Here is a 20,747-nt window from a genome sequence, read left to right on the forward strand (position 1 = left end):
ACTATTGAGACTTACAAGCCAGTAAGTAGTGGGGAGAAAGAACGCAAACGCAGTTTGTCTGACACCAGTCCAGTCCCGTGGCCAGGAGTTTCTGAGTTTCCAGATCCTCACAGCTGCTTGGCCTCTGTGCCCTGCGGGTTTGCAAGGGCCTGGGAGACAGGCAGGCCACACTCTGAGTAGGTTCCCAGCCCTGCACTCCTCTCCTGCAGGGCGAGAGCTGGCCTCTTGTCCCTTCGATTTCTGTTTACAAAGCTCTGGCAGAGAGTGAAACAAGTTATAAGACTCCCTCTTGACCTGCCAGGACCCGTTTGCCTGACACCCAGCAACTCCCTCCAGCCCTCTGTCACTGCAGTGGCCACTGCCTAAGGCTCTGGGGTCTCCTCTTGCAAGTCACAGAACCCAGTTCCTGGGGCAAGACCCACGGACTAGGCCAAAGATCTTCCGGTCTGAAAGTTAGGGTTCCCCCAGGCTTGCGCAAAGTGTAGAGAGTTCCCAGGAGCCAGGAAGTGCATGCTTTTCCTGGGGAGGCCACTGTGGGGGCCATTCACATTCTTTCCTTCTCCCCTGGTTAAGTGTAGTTTGTCCAGAAGGTCACATGTCCTGCTCTTAGTAAACCAGATTTCTGGGATCAAGGAGGTGTGCAAAACTGGTGCCCGCTCTCTGCACGCACCTGTGCCCTTGCATGCTGTCTCGTGCCCGCACACAGCCGTGGTGCCCCTCCAGCTGCTCTCCATTTGCACACGCAGGGGCCCAGGAACACACAGATGCTTGCTTGCTCTCTTTCTTGCTATGCATCTGTCCCTGTGGAGTAATTTCTGTCTTCCCTGAAAATGGCTTTGGGCAGGCGGGGAAGAGACCAGAGCCGGGGGGCTGGCAAGAACCTGGGTGGCCGGACCTGTCAAGAGGCCCGGCTCCAGCTGAGATGGTGAATACCGTTAAATTGCTCTTAATCTTGCTGGCTAGCAGGCCTGCAAGCAGTGGAACAGGAGGGGTCCTTCCCTGCGGATGGCTCCCCCACCTGAAACTCCGTCCCCCTCAGGCCTGGTGCTGTGCCCTTGGCTGCGGGACATTTCCCCAAGGAGGTTCTCCTGCCAGGCATCTGGGCATCACCGGGAGCAGTGTGGGTGGCAGGTGGGGAAATGGGAGAACTTCCCTAGGAGTGGCTGCTGAGAGCTGCAGGCCCCCAGAGTCACAGCTGGGAACCTGGCGAAGTCCACGCCCTGCCAGGTGTGTCCCCTGCCATTCCCTGCCCCCCACCCCGGAGTCTCAGGTAGGCTGGATGGAGGGATCTGTGGCAGGAAGAGGGCTGTGACCCCAAGACGGTGGGACCAGGAGGACAGCTGCCAGGCTGGACAAAGCTTTCTACGTGCAAAGCCCGGTAATGACAAATGAGAACCTCTGGGCTCAGCTCCTCCTGTGTCCAGACTCTCCTCCATCCTGCTGCTCTCACTCCTCATCCTCGAAGTCCCTTGTCCTCTCCATGGGCTGCCCCTGAGAACTCTTAGGACAACCTGCTTTCCCTTCCCAAAGTCTCTGCTGCACCTCTGTATCCGGAAGGCAGGAGCAACCTCTAGGCTTGCTGTGATGGGGGGAATGCTTAGCATCAGTCCGGCCACCCCAGACCAAGGGAGACCTAATCAGAGCACAGTCACTCCTCAAATCCCAGACCAGAGAATCTGCAGGCCCAAGGGTCCTTGGGGGTCCTTGCCTTGAGCCCCTTCATCTCACAGAGAAGGAAATTGAGACCCTAAGAGGGAAGAAAATCTGTTCGAAGCGACACAGCAAGTCAGGGCCCGAGCTGATGTTAGGGCCCCAGATCAGAGCAGTTAGGACAGGTTTTTACTGCGGAAGGATCTGAGTTGAGTTCTGGCCATGTGACTCTGGGCAAGTTACCTCTGTGAGTCTCCTATCTGAATATCCTCTCCGATCCTCTGTTAATGTACCTGAATAATGGGCACATGGTATGTACAGAAGCAAACAAGGGGTAGCCCTATGCCTGTTCCGTAGTCTGTACTCAGAAGCGAGTCTGTTCCTGGGGGCTATCGTCATTCAATAGCAGAGGGCTGTTTAAACAGTTCATCACAGTGGGCTGTGTACGTTAGGGCTATCGAAGCTGTGTTTCTGGTTTCCTTTCTCAGTGAGCTTTCCTAAGACTACATTTCCAACTGACTAGGAGGGTCTAAACATTGCCTACCTGGCCACAGAGAGATGGCCCATATGATCTCTCAGGATTTCTTCCTGGAGTCCCCCAAATGTCACAGGCCCTGGAGCTCCCCCTGCTGGTTCTGCCAGAAAAGTTGCTTGACCAGTAAACCCTGTGGGGGTGGGGGGGGGGGTGTTTGTCGCTGGTAGGGGGTGCAGGTCTCAGAGTGGCCCTCTCTGCCATTAGAGGGTCTTTCTTCTGAGGAGCACCCATGCTGGTCATTACCTTGCTGTCCCAGGATGAGAGGTGGCAGGAAGTAGGCATGGCAAGGGCCACTGGCCCTCTGCCTGAATCAAGAGAAATTGCTAAGGACAACACCATCTTGTTTCCCCAGGCCAGTCATCCCACCCATGACATGTCCGGGATGATCAGGCCTAGTCTGAGCTGGGGGCAGGAGCTCTGGCTCTACCCTAGCCCTGCTTTGTGACATTGGACAAACCATCTTCTGCCAGGCATTGGGGTTCCTGTTTATGTTTTCCTGCACAGGTCAGAGATCACTGTGGGTTCGAGTCCTCAAACTTCTGTGTACTAATGTGCTTCCCACGGGAGTAGAGGAGTGTACTCAGGGGTGTCATGTGTGTTCAGGGGTTCATGTGTGTGTGTGTGCATGTGTGTGCATGTCAATAATGGCACCATCTAAGGTTGTATATTCTTTGTCCTCTAAGGATCAAGATAAGACCAGGCCTCTGTCCACCCTGGCCAACTTGGCCATCATCATCACAGATGTCCAGGACATGGACCCCATCTTCATCAACCTGCCTTACAGCACTAACATCTATGAGCATTCTCCTCCGGTAAGACGCTCTCTGGCCCTCGTGGGACTTCCCTCTGAGCTTCTATTAGGGATGGGGGCCCTGTTTGACTGGACAGGCTCTTCCTTGGCATTTCTTACTCCCTTCAATCCCTGTGCATATCCATGTTGGGTGTCTTAGCCCAGTGAAAGCCCGACCCCCTCTTCATACTTTGCCACAATGCCCCACGTCCTCCCCCTCTCACTTCACCCTCAGAGGGCTCCAAGAGGCAAAAACACAAAGACTTACTAGTGTAAACTAAGGGGAGCAGTTCAGAAAGATTGCTGTGGGGTGACAGGGACGCCTGTGGAACCAGCCTGGTCTGGAGAGCAGATCTGGACTCGGCTTAGCCACATTCCCCACGGGTCAGTCTGCCTCTCTCTGCCCAGGAGCGCTGCCCAAGATGGCGGCCGTTTGCCCTCCATTCCCAGTCCTCTCAGGCTTGGCCCTTCTGTGAGAGCACACAGCTCCAGCTGCCCCTCTAACAGCTCCGTCTCTGGATTTCTCCAGGCCCACGCTTCCCAAAGAGGCATCTGATTGGTTGGGATCCTGATTTTGTGCCAGGTCACAAGGTCACAGATCTCCAGTTAGGCTATAAATTGGTTGTGCTTGGGTCCTGTGTCTGCCTATGGTCCAATCAGCTGTGACTGGGGGTCTCTGAGGACCAAACGTGTTGCTGCCCGCTTGGCAGGGGCCGGGGGTGTGCAGCTGGGCTCACCCAGCCCTTGCCTCATAGCCATCCATGCTTCTGTGCAAACTAGAATAAAGCACGTACACTGGGCTGCTAAATTAAGAAAAGCTGGCTCCTCTGGACATGCAGTTTGGGGGCCGTTCTTGGGGGGGAAAAAGTGCCCTCCCTTTTGAGAGAACTCAGTATGCTTAGACGCACAGCACTGAGAACCAAGTAGGGCACCCAGCTGAACATGCGGGCATTAGGGGCCCACCTGCACATCTGCACGGGCTCGCAGAATCAGTACAAGTGAGACACAGGCTTCCCTTGGCCAGGGTGCAGAACCCGTAGGCCACCACAGAGAAGGCCAACCTCCAGTTTGGAGACTGTGCTCTATCCTGAGCATGGCATCCTCAAAGCACTCTGCTTCCATCCCCAGGGGTGTGGGGCCGGTGTGGGCTGGAGGAGCTAACAAGCAGGATGCTCTTCAGTCTCCCGTTGCAGGGCTCTGAAGCTGCATTTCTGGTGGAGGGGGACATCTCGATGCCCCCTACCCTAACCTGCTCTTTCTTAGTGGTTGGTGGACAGCAGGACCTCTAGCTTTTGAGACTAAAGTCTATCTCCTTCCAAAATCTCTTTGCTGTGCCCCCATCTTCTCAGCCCAGGGAGGCCTTCCCTGACCTTTCAGAGGAGGTGGGCCCTGCCAATGGCCCCGGGCCCCTGGACATCCCTTTCTTAGTTCTCAGCATCCTTGGGCAGCTTGCTCGACCTCTGCTTCCCTGCTGGACCAGAAGCATAGTTCAGCAGGAATGGGGTCTGCTGGGGGCATAGCACATCAGGGGAGCTGAGGGTGTGTTTATGCAATGAATGAATGAACAAATGAATGAACGAAGGAACAATCAAAGGAACAGTGCCCTGGTCAGACCAGGTCTCTCACCATCCTACCATTCTCATCACCCCTATGCCTGCTCCTGTCACCAGTCCAAAATCCACCTATCTGTTGGTTCCCAACTTGCTGGCCGCCCTTCTTAGAATTTCTCCCCCTGGCTTCGTCCTCACAGACATAGCCAGCCATTGCTTTCCCCTTGGCTTTGGCAGAGCGGACTCCTCCTGGGTTGCGTAATTTACCACTGAATTATAGTTGTACCTTGAATGCTCCCACTGTGCGAGGAGCTCCTGGCAATCAAGGTGCCTGAGTCCCTGGGACCCGGTCTCCCAGGATGTCGGGCCTAGGGCTGAGTGCAGAGAAGGTGCTCAAAGCTAACTTGTTGATTGAAGTGAGGACATTCTGGTGGCCACATAGCCAAGAAACTCAGAGCAGGTCCCTGAACTTGCTTTGGCCAAATCCCACACACTGAGGACCACTGCCTCATTGGGAAACGGGCTGGTAATGTCTGCCACGGGGCCTCCATTGACTGCAGGTTGTAAGAAGTGGAGATCCACATGCCCCATTAGAGATCCCAGGAAGCCATGCTTGTCCCTTGGGCGCTGTGAGGCCACTACAGCCAATGCCTTGGGAGCTCCCAGGGGGCAGGTCTGAGCCCCACCACTTGGGTCATGTAAGGGCTCCAGGGAGCCAGATAAGGATCTAAGTGGGAGGTTTCAGACTCCCCCTAGGCGCCCACAGAATCATCTCACATGCACACAGCTCTGCTTCTCCTCCCTGCTCCCGCACTTGAAAGGAGGCTCCCATTTCCATGTCTCCAGCACAGCTTTTTCCGCTGCGGGCCAATTCCCTTATGCCCCAAGCCTGATTTTTCTAGGCTTCTAATCGGTTTCCATGCCTTGATCCGGGCCCTGCATATCACTTTACAGTGTGGAACCCTGACTTAACTCGGTACTTCCCAGGCCAGCCAGGGCCGAGGAGCCCCGCGTGGCCTGTTCAGCCTCCTCACCCTCAAGGACTCAGGCGTCCCCACTCCCAGCCTGGCGGCTGCTGGCCCGAGGCCTCAGGTCGGCTCCTGCCCCACTCTGCCTCGCCCCGCCTCTTTATCTGCGGCTTCCAGCATGTATGCCTCTCTCTATCAGTGTATCAGGTCCGCAGGCCTCATCTAAAGTGTATATATTACCTAATAAAATCCTTCTTATTTGGGATTATTGCATCAAATTTTAATTTCCTCACTCGAGCAGCGGCATGTCGGCCTGCCCGTCAGTGAAGGACCGATAGAAGGTGAAAAGAGCGGATAAACTGCACAAATTACTGCCAGCTGATGCCTATCAGCCCTTTGACTGGAATTGACTGGAATTAAGGACTGAGAAATAGGATTTTCTGCCTCAGAATCTGCTGTGGCAGCTCTTGTCCCCTCCCCCCACAGGCGCCTCCCACTCCCGAAGCCAACTGCTGTCCACCTTTCAAGTCCTTAATCCTGTCATGGAAATGGGGAAGGCGGTCCCAGAGAGAGTGGTGGGCTGGGATCCCTGAGGCCCAGGACCCGGTGGATTATAGCTCCAGCTCCCGTCCTGGGCTTCACCCCTGCCCGCCCCACCCCGACCCCGCTCTGGAAAAGGCCGGCCTCAGAGGGGAGACACAAACTCCTTCGACTGGACTTCCCCACCAGCACCCAACCTCAGAGGCTGGAGCCACCTCACACCCCTCACTCACCCTTGTCTTTGACATACCTCCTGGGCAGAGCAGTGGAATCCCCCAGACCCACCCCAACACCGACCTCCATTCCCATTCCCCCCAGTCCCCCTCGCCCCACCCACTTACCACACCTTACAGCTTGAAGCGGGTTCTAGAACCCTCTGAGCCTGTTTCCTCCCACACTGCCCCATGTTGGGGCTTGTGAGGACCTAAGCTAGGTGCCCAGCACAGTGCTTGGCACACAGTAGGTGCTTAACCAGTGCTCGCTCTCCCCAGGCTGTTAGCTGTTCTCTCTCTGTAATTACCCACAAGACACCTTAGCTCCAGGGTACGGATTATGAATCCGAGGTGCTCGGAGTCCAAATGAGCTGAAATTGTGGGGCACAGCGCCCACGGGCATTGTCCAGGAAAGCCTTCATCAGACGCTCACAGCGGTCCCAATATACAATGACAGTGACTTTTCTCGCATTTGCTGTGCACAGGGTGTGGCCCTGAGGAGTGGGGACTGTTACACCCATTTTATAGATGGGGAAAACAAAGCCGTGAGTTACTCGTTCAAAGGTTTTGAGCCCAGACGGTCTGGCAATGGAGTCAAACCCCCAACCCCCTCACCATACTGCTATTCCCACCACAAGGAGACGGGACCCTGGGGTCCTGTGCGCCTTTAGCCTCTCGGAGGGGTGCCTCCTTTCCTTACAACGTGGGTTCCTGGGACAGGAGGAGCCCGGTGGCAGGGTAGACCCTTCTCTGAGCCTCCTGGGCCTGCCCACTTGCTCTCCCAGCCACATGCCAGTGCGTACCCCAACCCCCGCCCTGTCTGGAGAGTCATCAGTAAGGGGCCGGGCTCTGGGCCAGGCAGGGGCCACACTTCTCCAGCCCCTTGTCTTTGGAAATAAGTTTCAGTATATTGAAAATATAATTACTAAGACTCTGAAACAAGAGCCATGGGATCCCAAGAGCCCCCATTCCTCCCTGCTAATTCCTTCTTATAACATTTCCAGTCTTTGTGGCTGCACTTGTATTAAAAGCTCAGGGTTTTATTAAAAATGGATTTATTTACCCAAAAAGAGATGAAGCCCCAAACTTTGTCAGGGGCCTAGTGGTTCTCAGTTCCCAGAAGCTTAGGTGGGGCCCTTCCTGGGGAGAGCCAGCCTCCCTGTCCTCTGGTCCTCCATTGCCCGCTGGCCCCCTCCGAGCCCCACCTGCCCACGAGCCTCCAGGCAGCCCAAGGTGGGGGTGCCCACAGCAAGATGCCCCTGGGGCTCTGAGGCCTGAGGGTGTTTTGGCCACCAGTTCCCATCTTTCCAAAGGTAACCACCGCCCCCCCTTCCAGACCTCCTGCATTGTACCTGTCTTTGTCCTTGTACTTGTCCTTGTCTGTAGGCCCAGCTCAGCCCAGCCACTCCTGGGTTGCATGCCTGGGTCCATGCAGCTGCTCTGGGAGGTTTACCACTTAGTGACTTTCTGGAAAGGTGCTCTGTAGGCTCTGGACCCGGTTAACCTGGCACGCTTGTCCCTGCTCTCAGGAGACCAGAGGCTGCCTGTGGACCCTCAAAATGGGACACTTCCAGGGCCCAGGCCAGGTGGGCTCTAAAAGAGAGGGTTGTCCCCGTGTCCAGAAAGCCTGTCCTAACCCCTGAGCCTCACACCAGAGTCCCACACTGTTGGGACCTCCTCCTGGGGAAAAACCGAGGCCTCTCCTACATGAGGAGTGTCCCCTGGAGGGGCAGACCCCCCAAAAAGCCCTCTGTGGGGTGACGTTGAGGGAAGCTGTTAGTGCGGACCCTGCAATGACCCTCCACAGATGCCTGGGTCTGGGGCCACGAGCAGGGGAAGGATCTGTCATCAGATCTGAAAGCCCAGAAAAACAAAGGTTAACAGGGTTTCTGTGCTCTTGTTCTGTTTTGTTCTAAATCACTTTACTACTTGGAGGAGCCGTTACTACACAGAAGCCCAAGGGAATGGTGGGAGATGTAAGTTGTCCCAAATGTGACATGAGCTAATGCTTGAAAAGTGCTTAGATTAGTGCCTGCCACCTAGCAAGCATGTTCACAAATGGCAGTTACTATTATTATAACAGAATCTGGGAGGGAGACAGCATCGCCTGGCAGACCAGAGTAGTTTGGACCCAAAGTACCTGACTTTGAACCCTGGCTTCACCATTCCTTCTTTGCCATGAGACCTTGACAAGCCACGTAACTCAAATTCCTCAGCTTCCTCATCTAGAAGATGGGGATTCTGGGGTAGCTGTGAGGGTAGAATGAGTTAGTACATAGAAGGCATTTGTAGCAGCACTGGGCACAGAGTGGGTGCTTGGGAAAGAACAGGGACCTCAAAGCTGGTACCACCTGGTCTCTGGCACAGTTCAGGCCTTCAAAACCCGGTTGGGGAGGGCTCATTTAATGGTGTCTTTCTTGGATTTCCTAACAGTCTATTCCCCCAAGGGCTGTAGACAGAGCTTCTGTCTCCCCCGGGGGTAGGGGCCCCCAGGGAGGAAGCCAGACCTGTCTTCTGCATGGCCCTGGCCTCAGGGCTGTGTCCATGTTTCTGCAGGAACTGTTTCTCCTGGAACATTCTCACCTTCCCTCAGCCTGAGCTAGAGGTGTTCCAGATTGCTCTACACTTGAGCCTGGGAAAGGATGGAGCGACAGGTGCACAGGGGTGGCCCTGCTCCGAGGGTCCGGTGGGGGATGCCCTTTGTGTGTCTCACCCCCAGAGCCCCACCTACTGATGGGAGGGAACAAGACTCTGTCCTCAGGAGGAGGTGCACACGTAGGGGTGGACGGTGCACCTGCAGACCTCACCCTCTAGCTGATGGACAGCAAATCAAGGCCGCAAGAGATTGTCATTAGACATGTGAATGCCAGGGTTATATTTCCCCAGAGGGCCGGGACTGGGCTGTCCTGCTGATTATCAACCAGGGGAAACTGCAGCCCAGGCCAGAACTTCGGGCAGGCAGGTGAACAGGCTTGGCTGGCTGGACATTGGTATGACAGGGCTGGAGAGTAAGGTGAAGGTCACGTTGGGCAAGGGGCGACCCAGCAGGTGGTGGCAGTGGTGGTGAATCCTCTTTCATGCATCCACTTATTCAGTCAACCAACCAGTCCATCAGCTGGTATTTGGATGTGCCCATTCATGCCAGGATCCCTTCCTGGAGAGTCCTCGGCCTCCAAGTCCCCACCTAGGCTGTATCTTTTGCCTTCCTTATCATTCCCTCTCGCTGTCAAACTCCCACTCCTTCTTCATGACCCGTCCTCACTGTTGCTGTCCAGACAACCCTTTGCCAGGTCCTCCAGGTGGACTTCTGCACTTTGCGGTACATTTCCACATCTGAGCTCCCTTCAATGTGTTTAGCAGTGTCTGTGAATCTGTCCTTGACCCCCCCCCACACACAGGCTGTGTGCACCCTAAGAGCAGGGACTCCTGACTCCCCATCCTGGCAGTCCCACATCCTGGCCCCTTCTCCCTCAGTGCTGCAGAGAGGAGGAACAGGGTGTGGGACAGAGCCGTGTGAGGCAAGAGCTGCTGGTTGCCATACTGGCTAGGGCATGACTTATAGGGTTGTGATGGCCTTGGAGGTCATCCCTGGGGGTACTCACTTTCGGGATTTATGATACATTCCTTAGTAGAGTGATTGATCCATGATGATCTCCTTTACTCAAGCCCTAGTAAAAGCAAGGTCCCAGGGGTTTTGCTCTTATTCATATTAAGGTAGGGCAAACTGAGACCAGAGAGGTAGAGCAACCTTCCTGAGGTCACACAACAATTTAATGGGTTGTTGAGATAGAGACCATACCTCTTATCCCCCAGCTTGTTTTTCCTCTTTCCTGAGTAGTTACACCAGATGAGGGGAGATGGGAAGGGTGAGAGGGAATGAGAGCATCAGCAAGATTGGGCCTCTCCAAGGGACTCCAAGGTATTTGCTGAGGCCTCCCTGCTAGGTCCCCAGGTTGATGTGGACAGCTGAGACCCAAGCCCTCAGTAGCTACTTCCTAGGCTGGCCTTGTGGCAGGGGACGGAAGCTGTAGGTACCAAGACAGACATAAAGAAGGATGGCCACCTACGGGCTGAGCAGCCAAATCAGGTCCCTCCTCTCTCCTACCCAGGGCACAACTGTACGCGTTATCACTGCCATCGACCAGGATAAAGGACGTCCCCGGGGGATTGGCTACACCATCGTCTCAGGTAAGGCCTCGGTGCCCTGTTCCCCCTACCCTCCTCCCCAACCCATAGGAGTGTCAGGCTCTGTAAGGCTGAGCAGAGGTCTGGGTGTATGGACAGTAATGTGAGGGGACCTGCCCCCAGGGACAACCCTGGGCAGAGGGCCTGGGAAGGGGACTGAATGGATGAAGGAGGGAGGCACCAGGGAGAAGAAGAGGAGCTGGGGACTGAGGTTCACATGTCGGAGGCCTCTTGGATGGTGTTGGGGGACAGGAGCCGTGACTGCTGTTCAAGATCCGAAGCATCCGAGTGCTTTGGGCTTCTGAGCCAGGGTCACTGAGAACCCTCATCTGCCTCCTTCAGTGCTCTGGGTGTTTGTTTTGCTTTTCTGACTTGATAAAAAGGGGGCAGTTTGTGCATCATTTTAGGAGGAATGGGCCTGTACTTTCATCCCATGCTCTTTTCACATTTTGGACCATTAAGAGTTCTTGTCTCATCAGGAGTATTGAAGCGGGGGCACAGAGCCCCCTCCTCTCCTGCCCCATCTCTTGGTGAAGCAGAACAGTGACTGCCTGCAGAGAAGGTTCCGGGTGATGGGAATCCTGACCCCATGTCCCTATCTAAAGGTGGACCAAGCAGCTCTGTTTGGCTGTCCCAGGCCTGGGTGGCTTTGGAGAGGGGGAGTCGGTGAGAGGCCTGTGAGGGAATGCTCACTTACCCACACACTCTGGCTTGGTTCCTGTGCTCCCACCCCACCCCACCCCACCAGTGGCCTCCCGCCCTGCCCCCTAGTTGGGGAAGGGTTAGCCTTCCGCCTATGGGTAGGCCAGACTGGTGGCCAGGAAGATGGCAGGCCACCAGGCTGCTGTCTACCCTGTCGCCTCTCCCGACCACTCCCCTACAACAGGGAGTGGCATTTGAGGGACATTTTTTTCCCTAACGTGCAAAAGACACCAAGGTGTGGTGATCAAGAACATAGAGGACAGAGTCTCATGAGCCTGTTGCCTTGGGGGGGTCTCTGTGCCTTGGTTTTTCATCTGTGAAATGGGAGCAATGAGAGTACGATCTCGGGCGATTCAGGGTCAGAAGACTTAATATATGTAAAGAACCCAATTCATGGATGTAAGTTCCTTTATACGTGTTAGTTGTTGTTATTATTGTAATTGCTGGTGGCTAACAGTAAGCCTTGGAAGCTGGGAGTTAGCTGGTGGGAGGAAAACCCTCCACCACCTTGGGGATGCAGGAAATCGGGGATATTGTGGGCTCCCTGTGACCTGCTGTTGCCGGCGTGACTACTGTGGTGTCTGTAAGCCCAGGGTACCCCAGGCCCCAAAACAAATACCAATCCAGTTCACGTGGTCAGCAGCAGTCGCATGGGTTCAGGCCTCTCCTTCCTCACCCCATTCCTCCCCCATTCTGGTGCCCAGCACAGGGTTTGGTGGAGGAAACCCCAATATGTACTTTGAGGAATGAAGGAAGGGAAGAGAAGAGTGTGATTCTAGCGTCTTGGGTTTTCAAATTCCAGTATGCCCAAGAATCAGCTGGAGCTCCTACAATGAATGCAGAGTCCTTGGGCCCCCTCCAGAGATTCTCATTCTGTGAAACTGGGGTGGGACCCCACAATAGTCCTTTCTTACTGCACCCCAGATGCAGATGGTCCTAAGGCCAGGGTGTGAGGAAGCTAGTCCTGGAAAGGGAGGAAGCCATTCTGCAGGAAGGCAAGTTCCCTGGAAATTAGGGAGCCCTCTCCTGCTGAGCAGAGAGGGAGGGAGGCCCATGTTGGTGCTCGCTTACTTTACCTTCATGACTTTTTCAATTTGGGAAACAAAGCAAGTGCCTCCCAGGGAGAAGGGGCTTGCACTGGCGACCTAAGGGAACCCCAGTGAGCCCCAAGTGTGATAGATTTGAGGTGCCAGGATAAGGCAGCAGCGCAAGGGGACACCTGGCTGGGTGGAGGATTGTATTCTCATCTCCTTGCCTGTGGGCTGCTTCCAGACATACCCCAGCCTGGATGAAGGTGGGGAGCAAGGAGACAGGAGGTAGCCTTTGGTCATGGCCAGACTGGAAATTCCTGCGTGACACTGAGAGGCCATCCTCCAGAGCATTTGTCCATTCGTTCCTGCTGGGTGCCAGGCCACCAGCCTCAGAAACCCAGGCCCTTTCCAGCCCTCAAAGATGGCCCTAGCCAGCTCTCCCGCCTCGCCCTTCCCCTGGGTGCAGGAGGTGGGAAGTCAGAGCTGCTGAGCCTTTAGTGCCTGGGCTGGGCTCTGAAACCTGGAGTCTGGGGACATCTGCCTATGGCAGCATACTATGGGACTTCCAGGGGCATACTCTACCTGGCCAGACCCCCAAGTGTGAATAGGAGGATGAGAAGGGAGACCCAGGATGTGAAACTATAGGTAGGCGATGTGCATGAAGGTGGGGGCAGGAGGCAGAAACTTCCAGAAGGCTTGCAGAATTTAGCCTAGCTTTTTTACGAATCCCACTGCCAGCAAAAATGTACTTTGAGGGCTTTTAGAAAGGATGATAAATGGGTTTCCTCTCATATGCCAACTGTGATCCATTGGTAATGGCTGCCTGAAGAAGACCATGAAGCCAGACAGGTTAGTGCAGTATTCAATTGGTAGAGTCTGCTATGGGTGCAGAAATAGGAAGGGTAGGCAGTATCTGCGGCAAATACTTGCAGTCCTTGCTAAGATAGCACTTAGATCTCGTTGGTAGTGTAAACTTGATGGTTCTTTAGCTCTCTCATGTGTTTGTCACCACACAACCCACAACCCCACTCAAATTCTTTTTAGGCAGTTTGAGGAAAAGGCAGTCCTTCCTTTTTTCCTCCTTCCCCATCCTGAGTACCTGGCTCACCTAGGTACCTGTTCCTGCCTGCCCTTCTCCCTCGCCCTGCACTGGCAAGGTCTCCCTGCAGTCCAGCCTCAGTGTGAGCCTAAATCAGGCAGACAGGCAGGAGACCGAAGTCCCCAGAGGAGCTGGTAGACAGAAAAGTAGGATATGGCCTCATCTCTACTTCTCTCGACTGGTAGACACTGCAGCAAAGCATTTCATCTGCCAAGGATCTGGCCTCACACACCAGCCTTTCCAGAGCTGTTAAGTCTCAGCCCTTTTCTGGGAGGCTCGGCCACTGTCTCTTTGGCTTGAAGCAGGAAGAAGGAATGCCCACAAGGGCACCTTCATGCTGACTGGCCCAAACTGGCTCTGAGTACCCTATGGGAGCGTGCTCCTGCCCTGGATGCTAGAGAACCATTTTCATTTGAAAGAAAGAATGCGTGTCTCAGGGGCTCCTGGAGCCAGGTGTGGGTCCTAATGGCCACTGTGGGTGACTGAGTCTCTGGGCACCTCCAGAGCTGAGGGAGGGACAGCTCTGTCTCCAGGTGGGTGGACGCAAGTCTGAACCCATGGGTAACCCATGGCACGTGGTTAACCTGCTTGGCTCCAGGAGGTCCCCATCCCCTCCGGGCTGTTTATCAGCCCTGCAGCTGGGGGGATTTATGTCTGCACACCAGCACTTCCACCATTACTAATGACCCCTCTGTTTTGCCAAGAACAAAGAGGCCTTCAGAGGTAAGTTATGGCTCCATTGCCATCAATTTGTTCTCAGCCTCTTGTGGCCAAACTGAAACTGAAGAATGACAAGGTTCTTTCCCACAGAGGACCTGGCACAGGCTCCATCTGCTTCCTCAGCCTTTGCCTGCCCTGCCACCCACCAAGGGCATCACTCCCTCCACACCTGAACAATATGGGGCTCCCACCCCCAAGGGCCAGCCCAGCCTGGGGTCTGGACAGGCACCTTCCTTTGCCACATGGAGACAGTCCTCCTTCAAGGGGCAGCTGTGCCCCACCCCACATAGAGCACTGAACTTGGAGTCCGAAGTTGTGGGTTCAAGGCCCAGCTCCGCCACCTGTAGCAATGTGTCAAAGAAAGGCATTTGACCCCTCTTTACCCCATAATCCTCATTCATGGTACAGGATTAATAATCTCTATGTCGGATGAAATGGTGCCAGAGAGATTCTAAAGGGCCATAAAGTATTAAGTATTATTAATTGTCAAGGAAAGATCAGGCCCAAGGGTTCTGGGGACTTCTACTCATTCATTTCCTTCTTTATCCATTTAAGCAGAGTGGGAGAGTGCGGGCTCTGGGGCCGCTGTCCAGGGTGCTGACGCGTAGCTCCGCTGGCCAGTGTAGTTGCCTGTGACTACTGAGACTTGACATGGGGCTAGTCTCTAAGATTGCCCACAGGATTTTGAAGACTTAGTATGCAAAACAGATTATAAAGCATCTCATTAATAACGTCTTATACTGATGACATGTTAAAGTGGTATTTTAAACACACTGAGTTAAATACAACATATTATTAAAATTAATTTCATCTATTTTCTTAATGTGGCTCCTACAGAATTTAAAAGACCACATGTGGCTCACATCATATTTCTGTGGGCAACTCTGTTCCAGAGTTAAAGCACCTCACCAGCTTGCTACCACGGACCAACTGTGTAACTTTCGAGCTGTTAGTTTTCCAATCTGTGAAATGGAGGGAAGTGTAGCCTGGGCCTCACAGGGAAGCTATGTGCATACAGTGAACTAAGACCTGATTTTACAGTAGGTGCTCAATAAACATGACCTATTGTCATCCACCCACAGTGGATGGAGGGTCTTCTCTAGGCCAAGAGCTGCCCTCAGAGGTGTCATCTTGGCCTCAGGAACCTGTAGTGTAGGTGGGGAGGCCAACTGAGATACATTGGCTGTGTGGACATGGAGTCATGGCTCCCTGGGGGGCCCATTAGACTGTTCTCACTTCTTCTGTGCATGTTTTAAAACATCTGTAATAAGAAGTGAGAAAGAATCCATGGGGGGCACCCCCCTCCTCGTCATGGGATGAGGACACTCACTGAGAAGAGATCACCTACGGCCGCCCTCTGACTGATGAGCAGGAACTAGCCAGAAACTGTGGAGTGAGGGTGTTGCAGGCAGAGGGAACAGCATGTGCCAGGGTCCCAGAGCAGAAGAGAATGTGTGTTTGTGGAACTGCAGTAATTCAGCACTGAGGAACGCAGGGCCCCAACTGGACATCCTAGGGGAGAGCAATGACAGCAAAGCCAAAGGAGGGTGAGGAGATCAAGGTGACAGGAGGTGGCTGTTGGGACAGGTAGCACAGGTTCAGCCCATGGCCTGAGATTGCTTTAGAGCCCCCTTGAGCAGGGACTTTTTAATTTAACTTTTTAATTTAACTCCCCACCACTGTGTGTTCCATAGAGGAACCCTATCTTCCTAAGTGCTCTTGAGTGGGTGACCAAAAGTCTTGAAGAACCAGTCTTTAGTAGGGTCAGTCCTATCTTTCTCACAGAGTTGTGAAAATAAAAATAAGTGAGTCGGCTCTCTAAAGTGAGTGGCATTTGGCAAGCACCCCACAGGTAACTGATGATAAGCCCTCAGTAGATACTAGCCATTTCCCTACCCCCTTGTCAGCATCAGGATGTGGTAGAGACAGGCATGTGGCATGCTGTCCAAAACCCACATCGCTAGCCGAGGCTACTCTCATGTGCCAGCAAGTCGGGCTACTACGGTGGCCAGGAGCTGAGGTCAAAGGCTTCTCAGTCAGCCCCTAGGGCACTGAGGACTTTGTCCTGCCTTCACCTTCCTGGAAGCACCCAGACTTTTCACTGGTTCTCCATCCCCTGAGGTCAGGAGCCCATCTATAGGAGGTGAGGAGCTGTGGTTCTTGGCATGCGGGTCTGAAACCGGGGGCAGCAGCGGCACCTGGATACCCATTAGGCATGTGAGTTCTCACATGTGAACTACTGTCTCAGTCCTGGGGAAGGGGGCCCACAAAACTGTCTTAATGATGCTAGACCAATGAGTTTCTGTCATTTAACTCTCCGCCCTGTGAGTGATGCTGAAGGGACTCCTTTCCCCTGCCAAAAGGACCTTTACCACCTGAGGAGTGAGGGTGTGGCCAACAGCCCATTCTAGCATTTTCAACCACGTCCTACACTACATCCTCTCTCCCTCAGCCTGCACTCCACCGTCCAGGCTCTAGGGGCCTCATCTTTCCCACCACCCATGCCTTGCAGCCCACGTCCCTTTCCCCATCACAGCCCTGCCTGCCTGGGCCTTCTGCATCCCCCCAGGGGGAAGAGAGGGGAAGCCCCTTTATTGTGTGCCTGCCATGTGCCGGGCACTGGCTGGCCACATTTTCCTCTCACAGTAGTCTGTGAGGGAGACGCTATTACTCCATTCTGCACACAGTAAAGCAAGGCTCCGTGAGTACATGGGCTGGCCAAGAGTCACAGCTACTAAGTAGAAGGGCAGGGATTTGAACCCGAGTCTCTCGGGTTCCAGAATACATTTTTCATGACCACAGTGGTTCTCAAAGTGTGGTCTCCAGGCCAGCTGGGTCAGGATCAACATCTAGTAATGCGAATTGTTAGAAACTCCTAATTTTGCATCCCACGCTAAACCTACGGAACTGGAACCTCCAGGAGTGGGGCCCAGATGAGGCTGCTGGTCTGGGGACCACATTTGGAGGAGCCCTGGTCAGGAAACGCCTATGTAGTCAACAGGGGTGAGAGCACCTTCAAGAAGGGGGACATTTGTCATGAGGGGTGAAAAGTGTTTGCTCTGTTTATAAAGCCAGATATATTCATGCACATACATCTGTGCTGTTGGAATTTCTTGGGGGCAGGGGAGAAGTTCAGAAATCATGTTTTGAATGGCTGGTAGTGGAGGCGACACCAGGAAGGTTGAGAAACGCTGGCCTAGAAAGACGAATCGGCAATCAGTGTCAGGGCCAAAACCCCTCACCGCAGCCTGAAAGGCACTGGCCTCCCCAGCGGACACCCTGGGGACCTGCCCGGCTATGCTAGTGAAGGACAAAGCCGTCATTTGTCAGTCTTGCATGGATTTTACTTTAATATTAACAAGTGAGGCAATTCTTTGAAAATGCCTTTGAGGGCTTTGAAGTGAAGGGTGCATGTGTGTGAATGCATGTGCAAGTGTGCACATGTATATGTGCGTGCGCGCGCGTGTGTGTGTGTGTGTGTGTGTGTAGAGAATAATCAGAGACAGTCAGACTTGCACATATCCAGTAACCGGATCAGGCCCCTGGCCGTGGCCTGGTGGGGAGTAGCTATCACAGGAGACCATCGTTTAGAAATGCATCCAAGCCCTTACGATTAAGCCTTTTGGCATTTCCCTCCCCCACCCTGAGAAGTGAAGACTCGGGAAAATCAGGCTTGTTTTAGATATCAGAATTACACGCCACCTCCCCTGGCTTGGAGTAGCACAGCAGGGGCCTGGACGTGCCAGAAACTTCAGAGCTTCTGCTGGGCACAGGGGGAGCAGCCCACCCAGCTGGAGCCAAGAGGTGGCCACAGGGACATCCTAGACAGACAGAGGGCCAGCTGGGAGAGGGCCTAGCGGCCCAAATCAGAGGGTTCTTGAGCAAGGCTGGCGGTGAGCAGGGGATCGTGAGAAAATTCATCTCATGGGGTTCTAGATGATTGGATCAGGAAGCACCAGGACAAGGTTGGTCTGCTTATAGGCTGTCACCCTGACTGGGACGGGTGGTTGTCGTGGAGATGTACAGGAAGGAAGGCAGCAGGCTCTGGTGACATACTGGAAACAACTAGTACACCAAAAAGGTGGAGACAAAGCAGCTTCTAACCCCTGTGTCTAGGTTTCTGGGGTCCTGGTGGTGGCCTAGGCAGAGAGGGGCATGTTCATCAGGAAAGTTGATCTGTTTACACCCACAATGCCTACCTTAGACATGAATCAGAACTTGTACCCCAATTACCAATCCCATACCAAGGCAATGGTCATCCCTAAGTGATCCCAGCACACTTTCCCATTAGTCTGGACGGGCCGCCAAGCCTTACCCAGCCTTCCAGAAGCCACTGGCAGTTTGTTGGCGTTCTCTCTAGAGCAGGAACGATTGTGTTCAATGTTTATTACACCTGCAGCCCGTGGCTCTCTTCATTTGAAAATATCCAGGGACGGTGCCTCTGGTAGGTTTTTTATGTAATTATACAAATATACTCAGAAAAATTTTAAAAATATATATTTTCTTTTATATATAGTTATATATTACACATATGATATATATGATATATTGTATATATTTTATATATAATATCATATGTAATATATACATATATTTATATGTATATATGTGCTTAAAAAAAGAAACAAGTACATTGGCATATTATTTATAGTTCTCTCCCCATCATACCTAAATGACGGTGATCTCTCACACCAACACTGCTTTTCTCCCGCTGAACCTCAGGAAAGCCGGCCCTTCATTCTCCCCCTTTCTTTCTCCCTCCTCTCTTCAGGGCTGTGCGACTTCCCAGCCAGTCTGCTCCTGCTCCCAACGCTGTCCTGCGCCCTGGCTTTGTGATAAGCCAGAGAAGTCTTTGTTCTTCCTCCCTCCTTTAAGGACGCCCTATACGCTCTTTGTCAACAGCGGTAGCTTGGCCTTTGCTTCCTTCCCATGGAGAACGTTTGTTCTTTCCCTGCCACATGGTCTGCCACCCTCCCTTCCCACCTCTCTTTCCCACACCCTCTTCATGGGTGGGAGCCTCTGTCCCTTGCTCAGGAAGCTGTAGAGTCTCCTATATGTCCCATGTGGGAGCACTCCCTTACCCCTGGAGAACTCTTCCTCAGGCCCAGCTAGAACCTGTCCTACCACACTCTGGGTCCACCTCCTGACTGGGCAGGGAGGCATCGCAACTCAGCTCAGGCAACCACTTGTCTCTAGGTATGCCTGGGGTCTGGCAGACCGTGGTGGCTGGAAGTTGCTCCCAGTCCTGGGAATTAATCTAGATGGTGGCTGGAGGTTGTTTGGCCGGAAGGTCCTAGTCTAGTTTCCCTATGTCAACAAACGTTCGTCTTTTTAACAAATTTGGCTCTTTCCCACTTTTTCTTCATCTCTCTGGCAACCACTTTATATTGGATTTCCAGGGCTTTGAGATCTTTAGAGGTTTATGAAATTAGCCATGCTGAATGCGCATGAGAGTTTACCTAGGCTAGACATCCTCTCCGATCCTCACCATAACCCCAGGACGTGGCTGACCAGAGCCATCTCACAGACAAGGAAACAAAACTCATAGTACTCCATGGGACGCCTGGGTGGCTCAGTTGGTTAAGCGGCTGCCTTCGGCTCAGGTCATGATCCCAGCGTCCTGGGATCGAGTCCCACATTGGGCTCCTTGCTCGGCAGGGAACCGGCTTCTCCCTCTGCCTGCCTCTCTGTCTGCCTGTGCTTGCTCTCTGCCCCCTTCTCTCTCTGATAAATAAATAAATAAATAAATAAATCTATCTTTAAAAAAAAAAAAAAAAAACTCATAGTACTCCTGAAACGGGCTTAGGGTCACACAACACCTAAGTGGTGGACACTGGATTTGAATCTAGATCTCCTTGCTTCCCGCATTCATTCTGCCAACTTTTGCTGTTCTGCCTGGGGCATGAAATGATTCATGTCAACCGCCTGGTCGGTGTGTGGACTGGAATCCCACGATTCCTTCCTTCATTCGTGTAACCTGGATATTGATGGAGTGCCTGCTGGGGGCCAGGCCCCATGCTAGATCCTGGGGACCAAGAGTGAGGGATACCCACTGTCTCCGCCCCCTTGGAGCCACATTCCACCTGAGAAATAAGTCTACAAAGGCAGTGTCTGGTGGCTGCTGGGAGCACTGGGGAGGAAGTACAGGGTGAGGCCAGGTGCGGGGGGGGGAGGGACCCCCAGGAGAAGGTCTGGAGGGCTAGCCCCAGGTCCCCTCCTCCCCAACCCCAGCAGGCTGTGGACACCAGAGGAGATTTGCCCCGCCCCTCAGAAAAGGTCTCAAATATCTTCTGGGGGCTTTGAACCTGAGATGAGCCCCTCTAAGTAGCTCAGATTCCCAGCTCCCTTTTTCATCTGACTCCCTGGATGACTGCTCAGCTTTCAAGGCAACCCCCAGCCAGGGCTAATCTGAAATAAAAGTTTTTATTTATCTAGCTTGATACCTGGTGCAAGGTTAAATCATACAAGAGAAAAAGCAATAAAAGAGAAAGATTAAGCGAAAGGCGCCGTCTTAGGCATGCCCTTTTGCAATATGGTTACAAAGATATTAAGCCTGAAGTCACCCAACAACCCCACGTTGCAGTCCCGTCTCTTGCTGGGCTCAGATCTGTGGGGCAGGGCGGAGGGAGGAGGAGTGGATGGGGTACAGGCGCAGGAGGGGGCTGCCCTGGGGCTCCCCGCAGACCGGGTAAGTAAGCAGATGGAGTTCCAGGAGCTCAGCCTATCACTGTCTTCCACCCTCCCACAGCTCTGATTCATGACTCC

At 53.5% G+C, this 20,747-nt stretch overlaps 1 protein-coding gene across 1 annotated transcript in view; it reads left to right on the forward strand.

Moving 5' to 3' along the window:
• Positions 1-20,747, forward strand: part of CDH23 (cadherin related 23) — a 394,117-nt gene that overhangs the window by 163,155 nt on the left and 210,215 nt on the right. The window contains exons 8-9 of the mRNA XM_059397665.1: positions 2,869-2,997; positions 10,355-10,433. Of these exons, the coding sequence (XP_059253648.1) occupies positions 2,869-2,997; positions 10,355-10,433 (208 nt within the window). The remainder of the gene's footprint in view (positions 1-2,868; positions 2,998-10,354; positions 10,434-20,747) is intronic.

The sequence above is a fragment of the Mustela nigripes genome, chromosome 4 (genome assembly GCF_022355385.1).
Source record: "Mustela nigripes isolate SB6536 chromosome 4, MUSNIG.SB6536, whole genome shotgun sequence".
Taxonomy (NCBI): Eukaryota; Metazoa; Chordata; class Mammalia; order Carnivora; family Mustelidae; genus Mustela; species Mustela nigripes.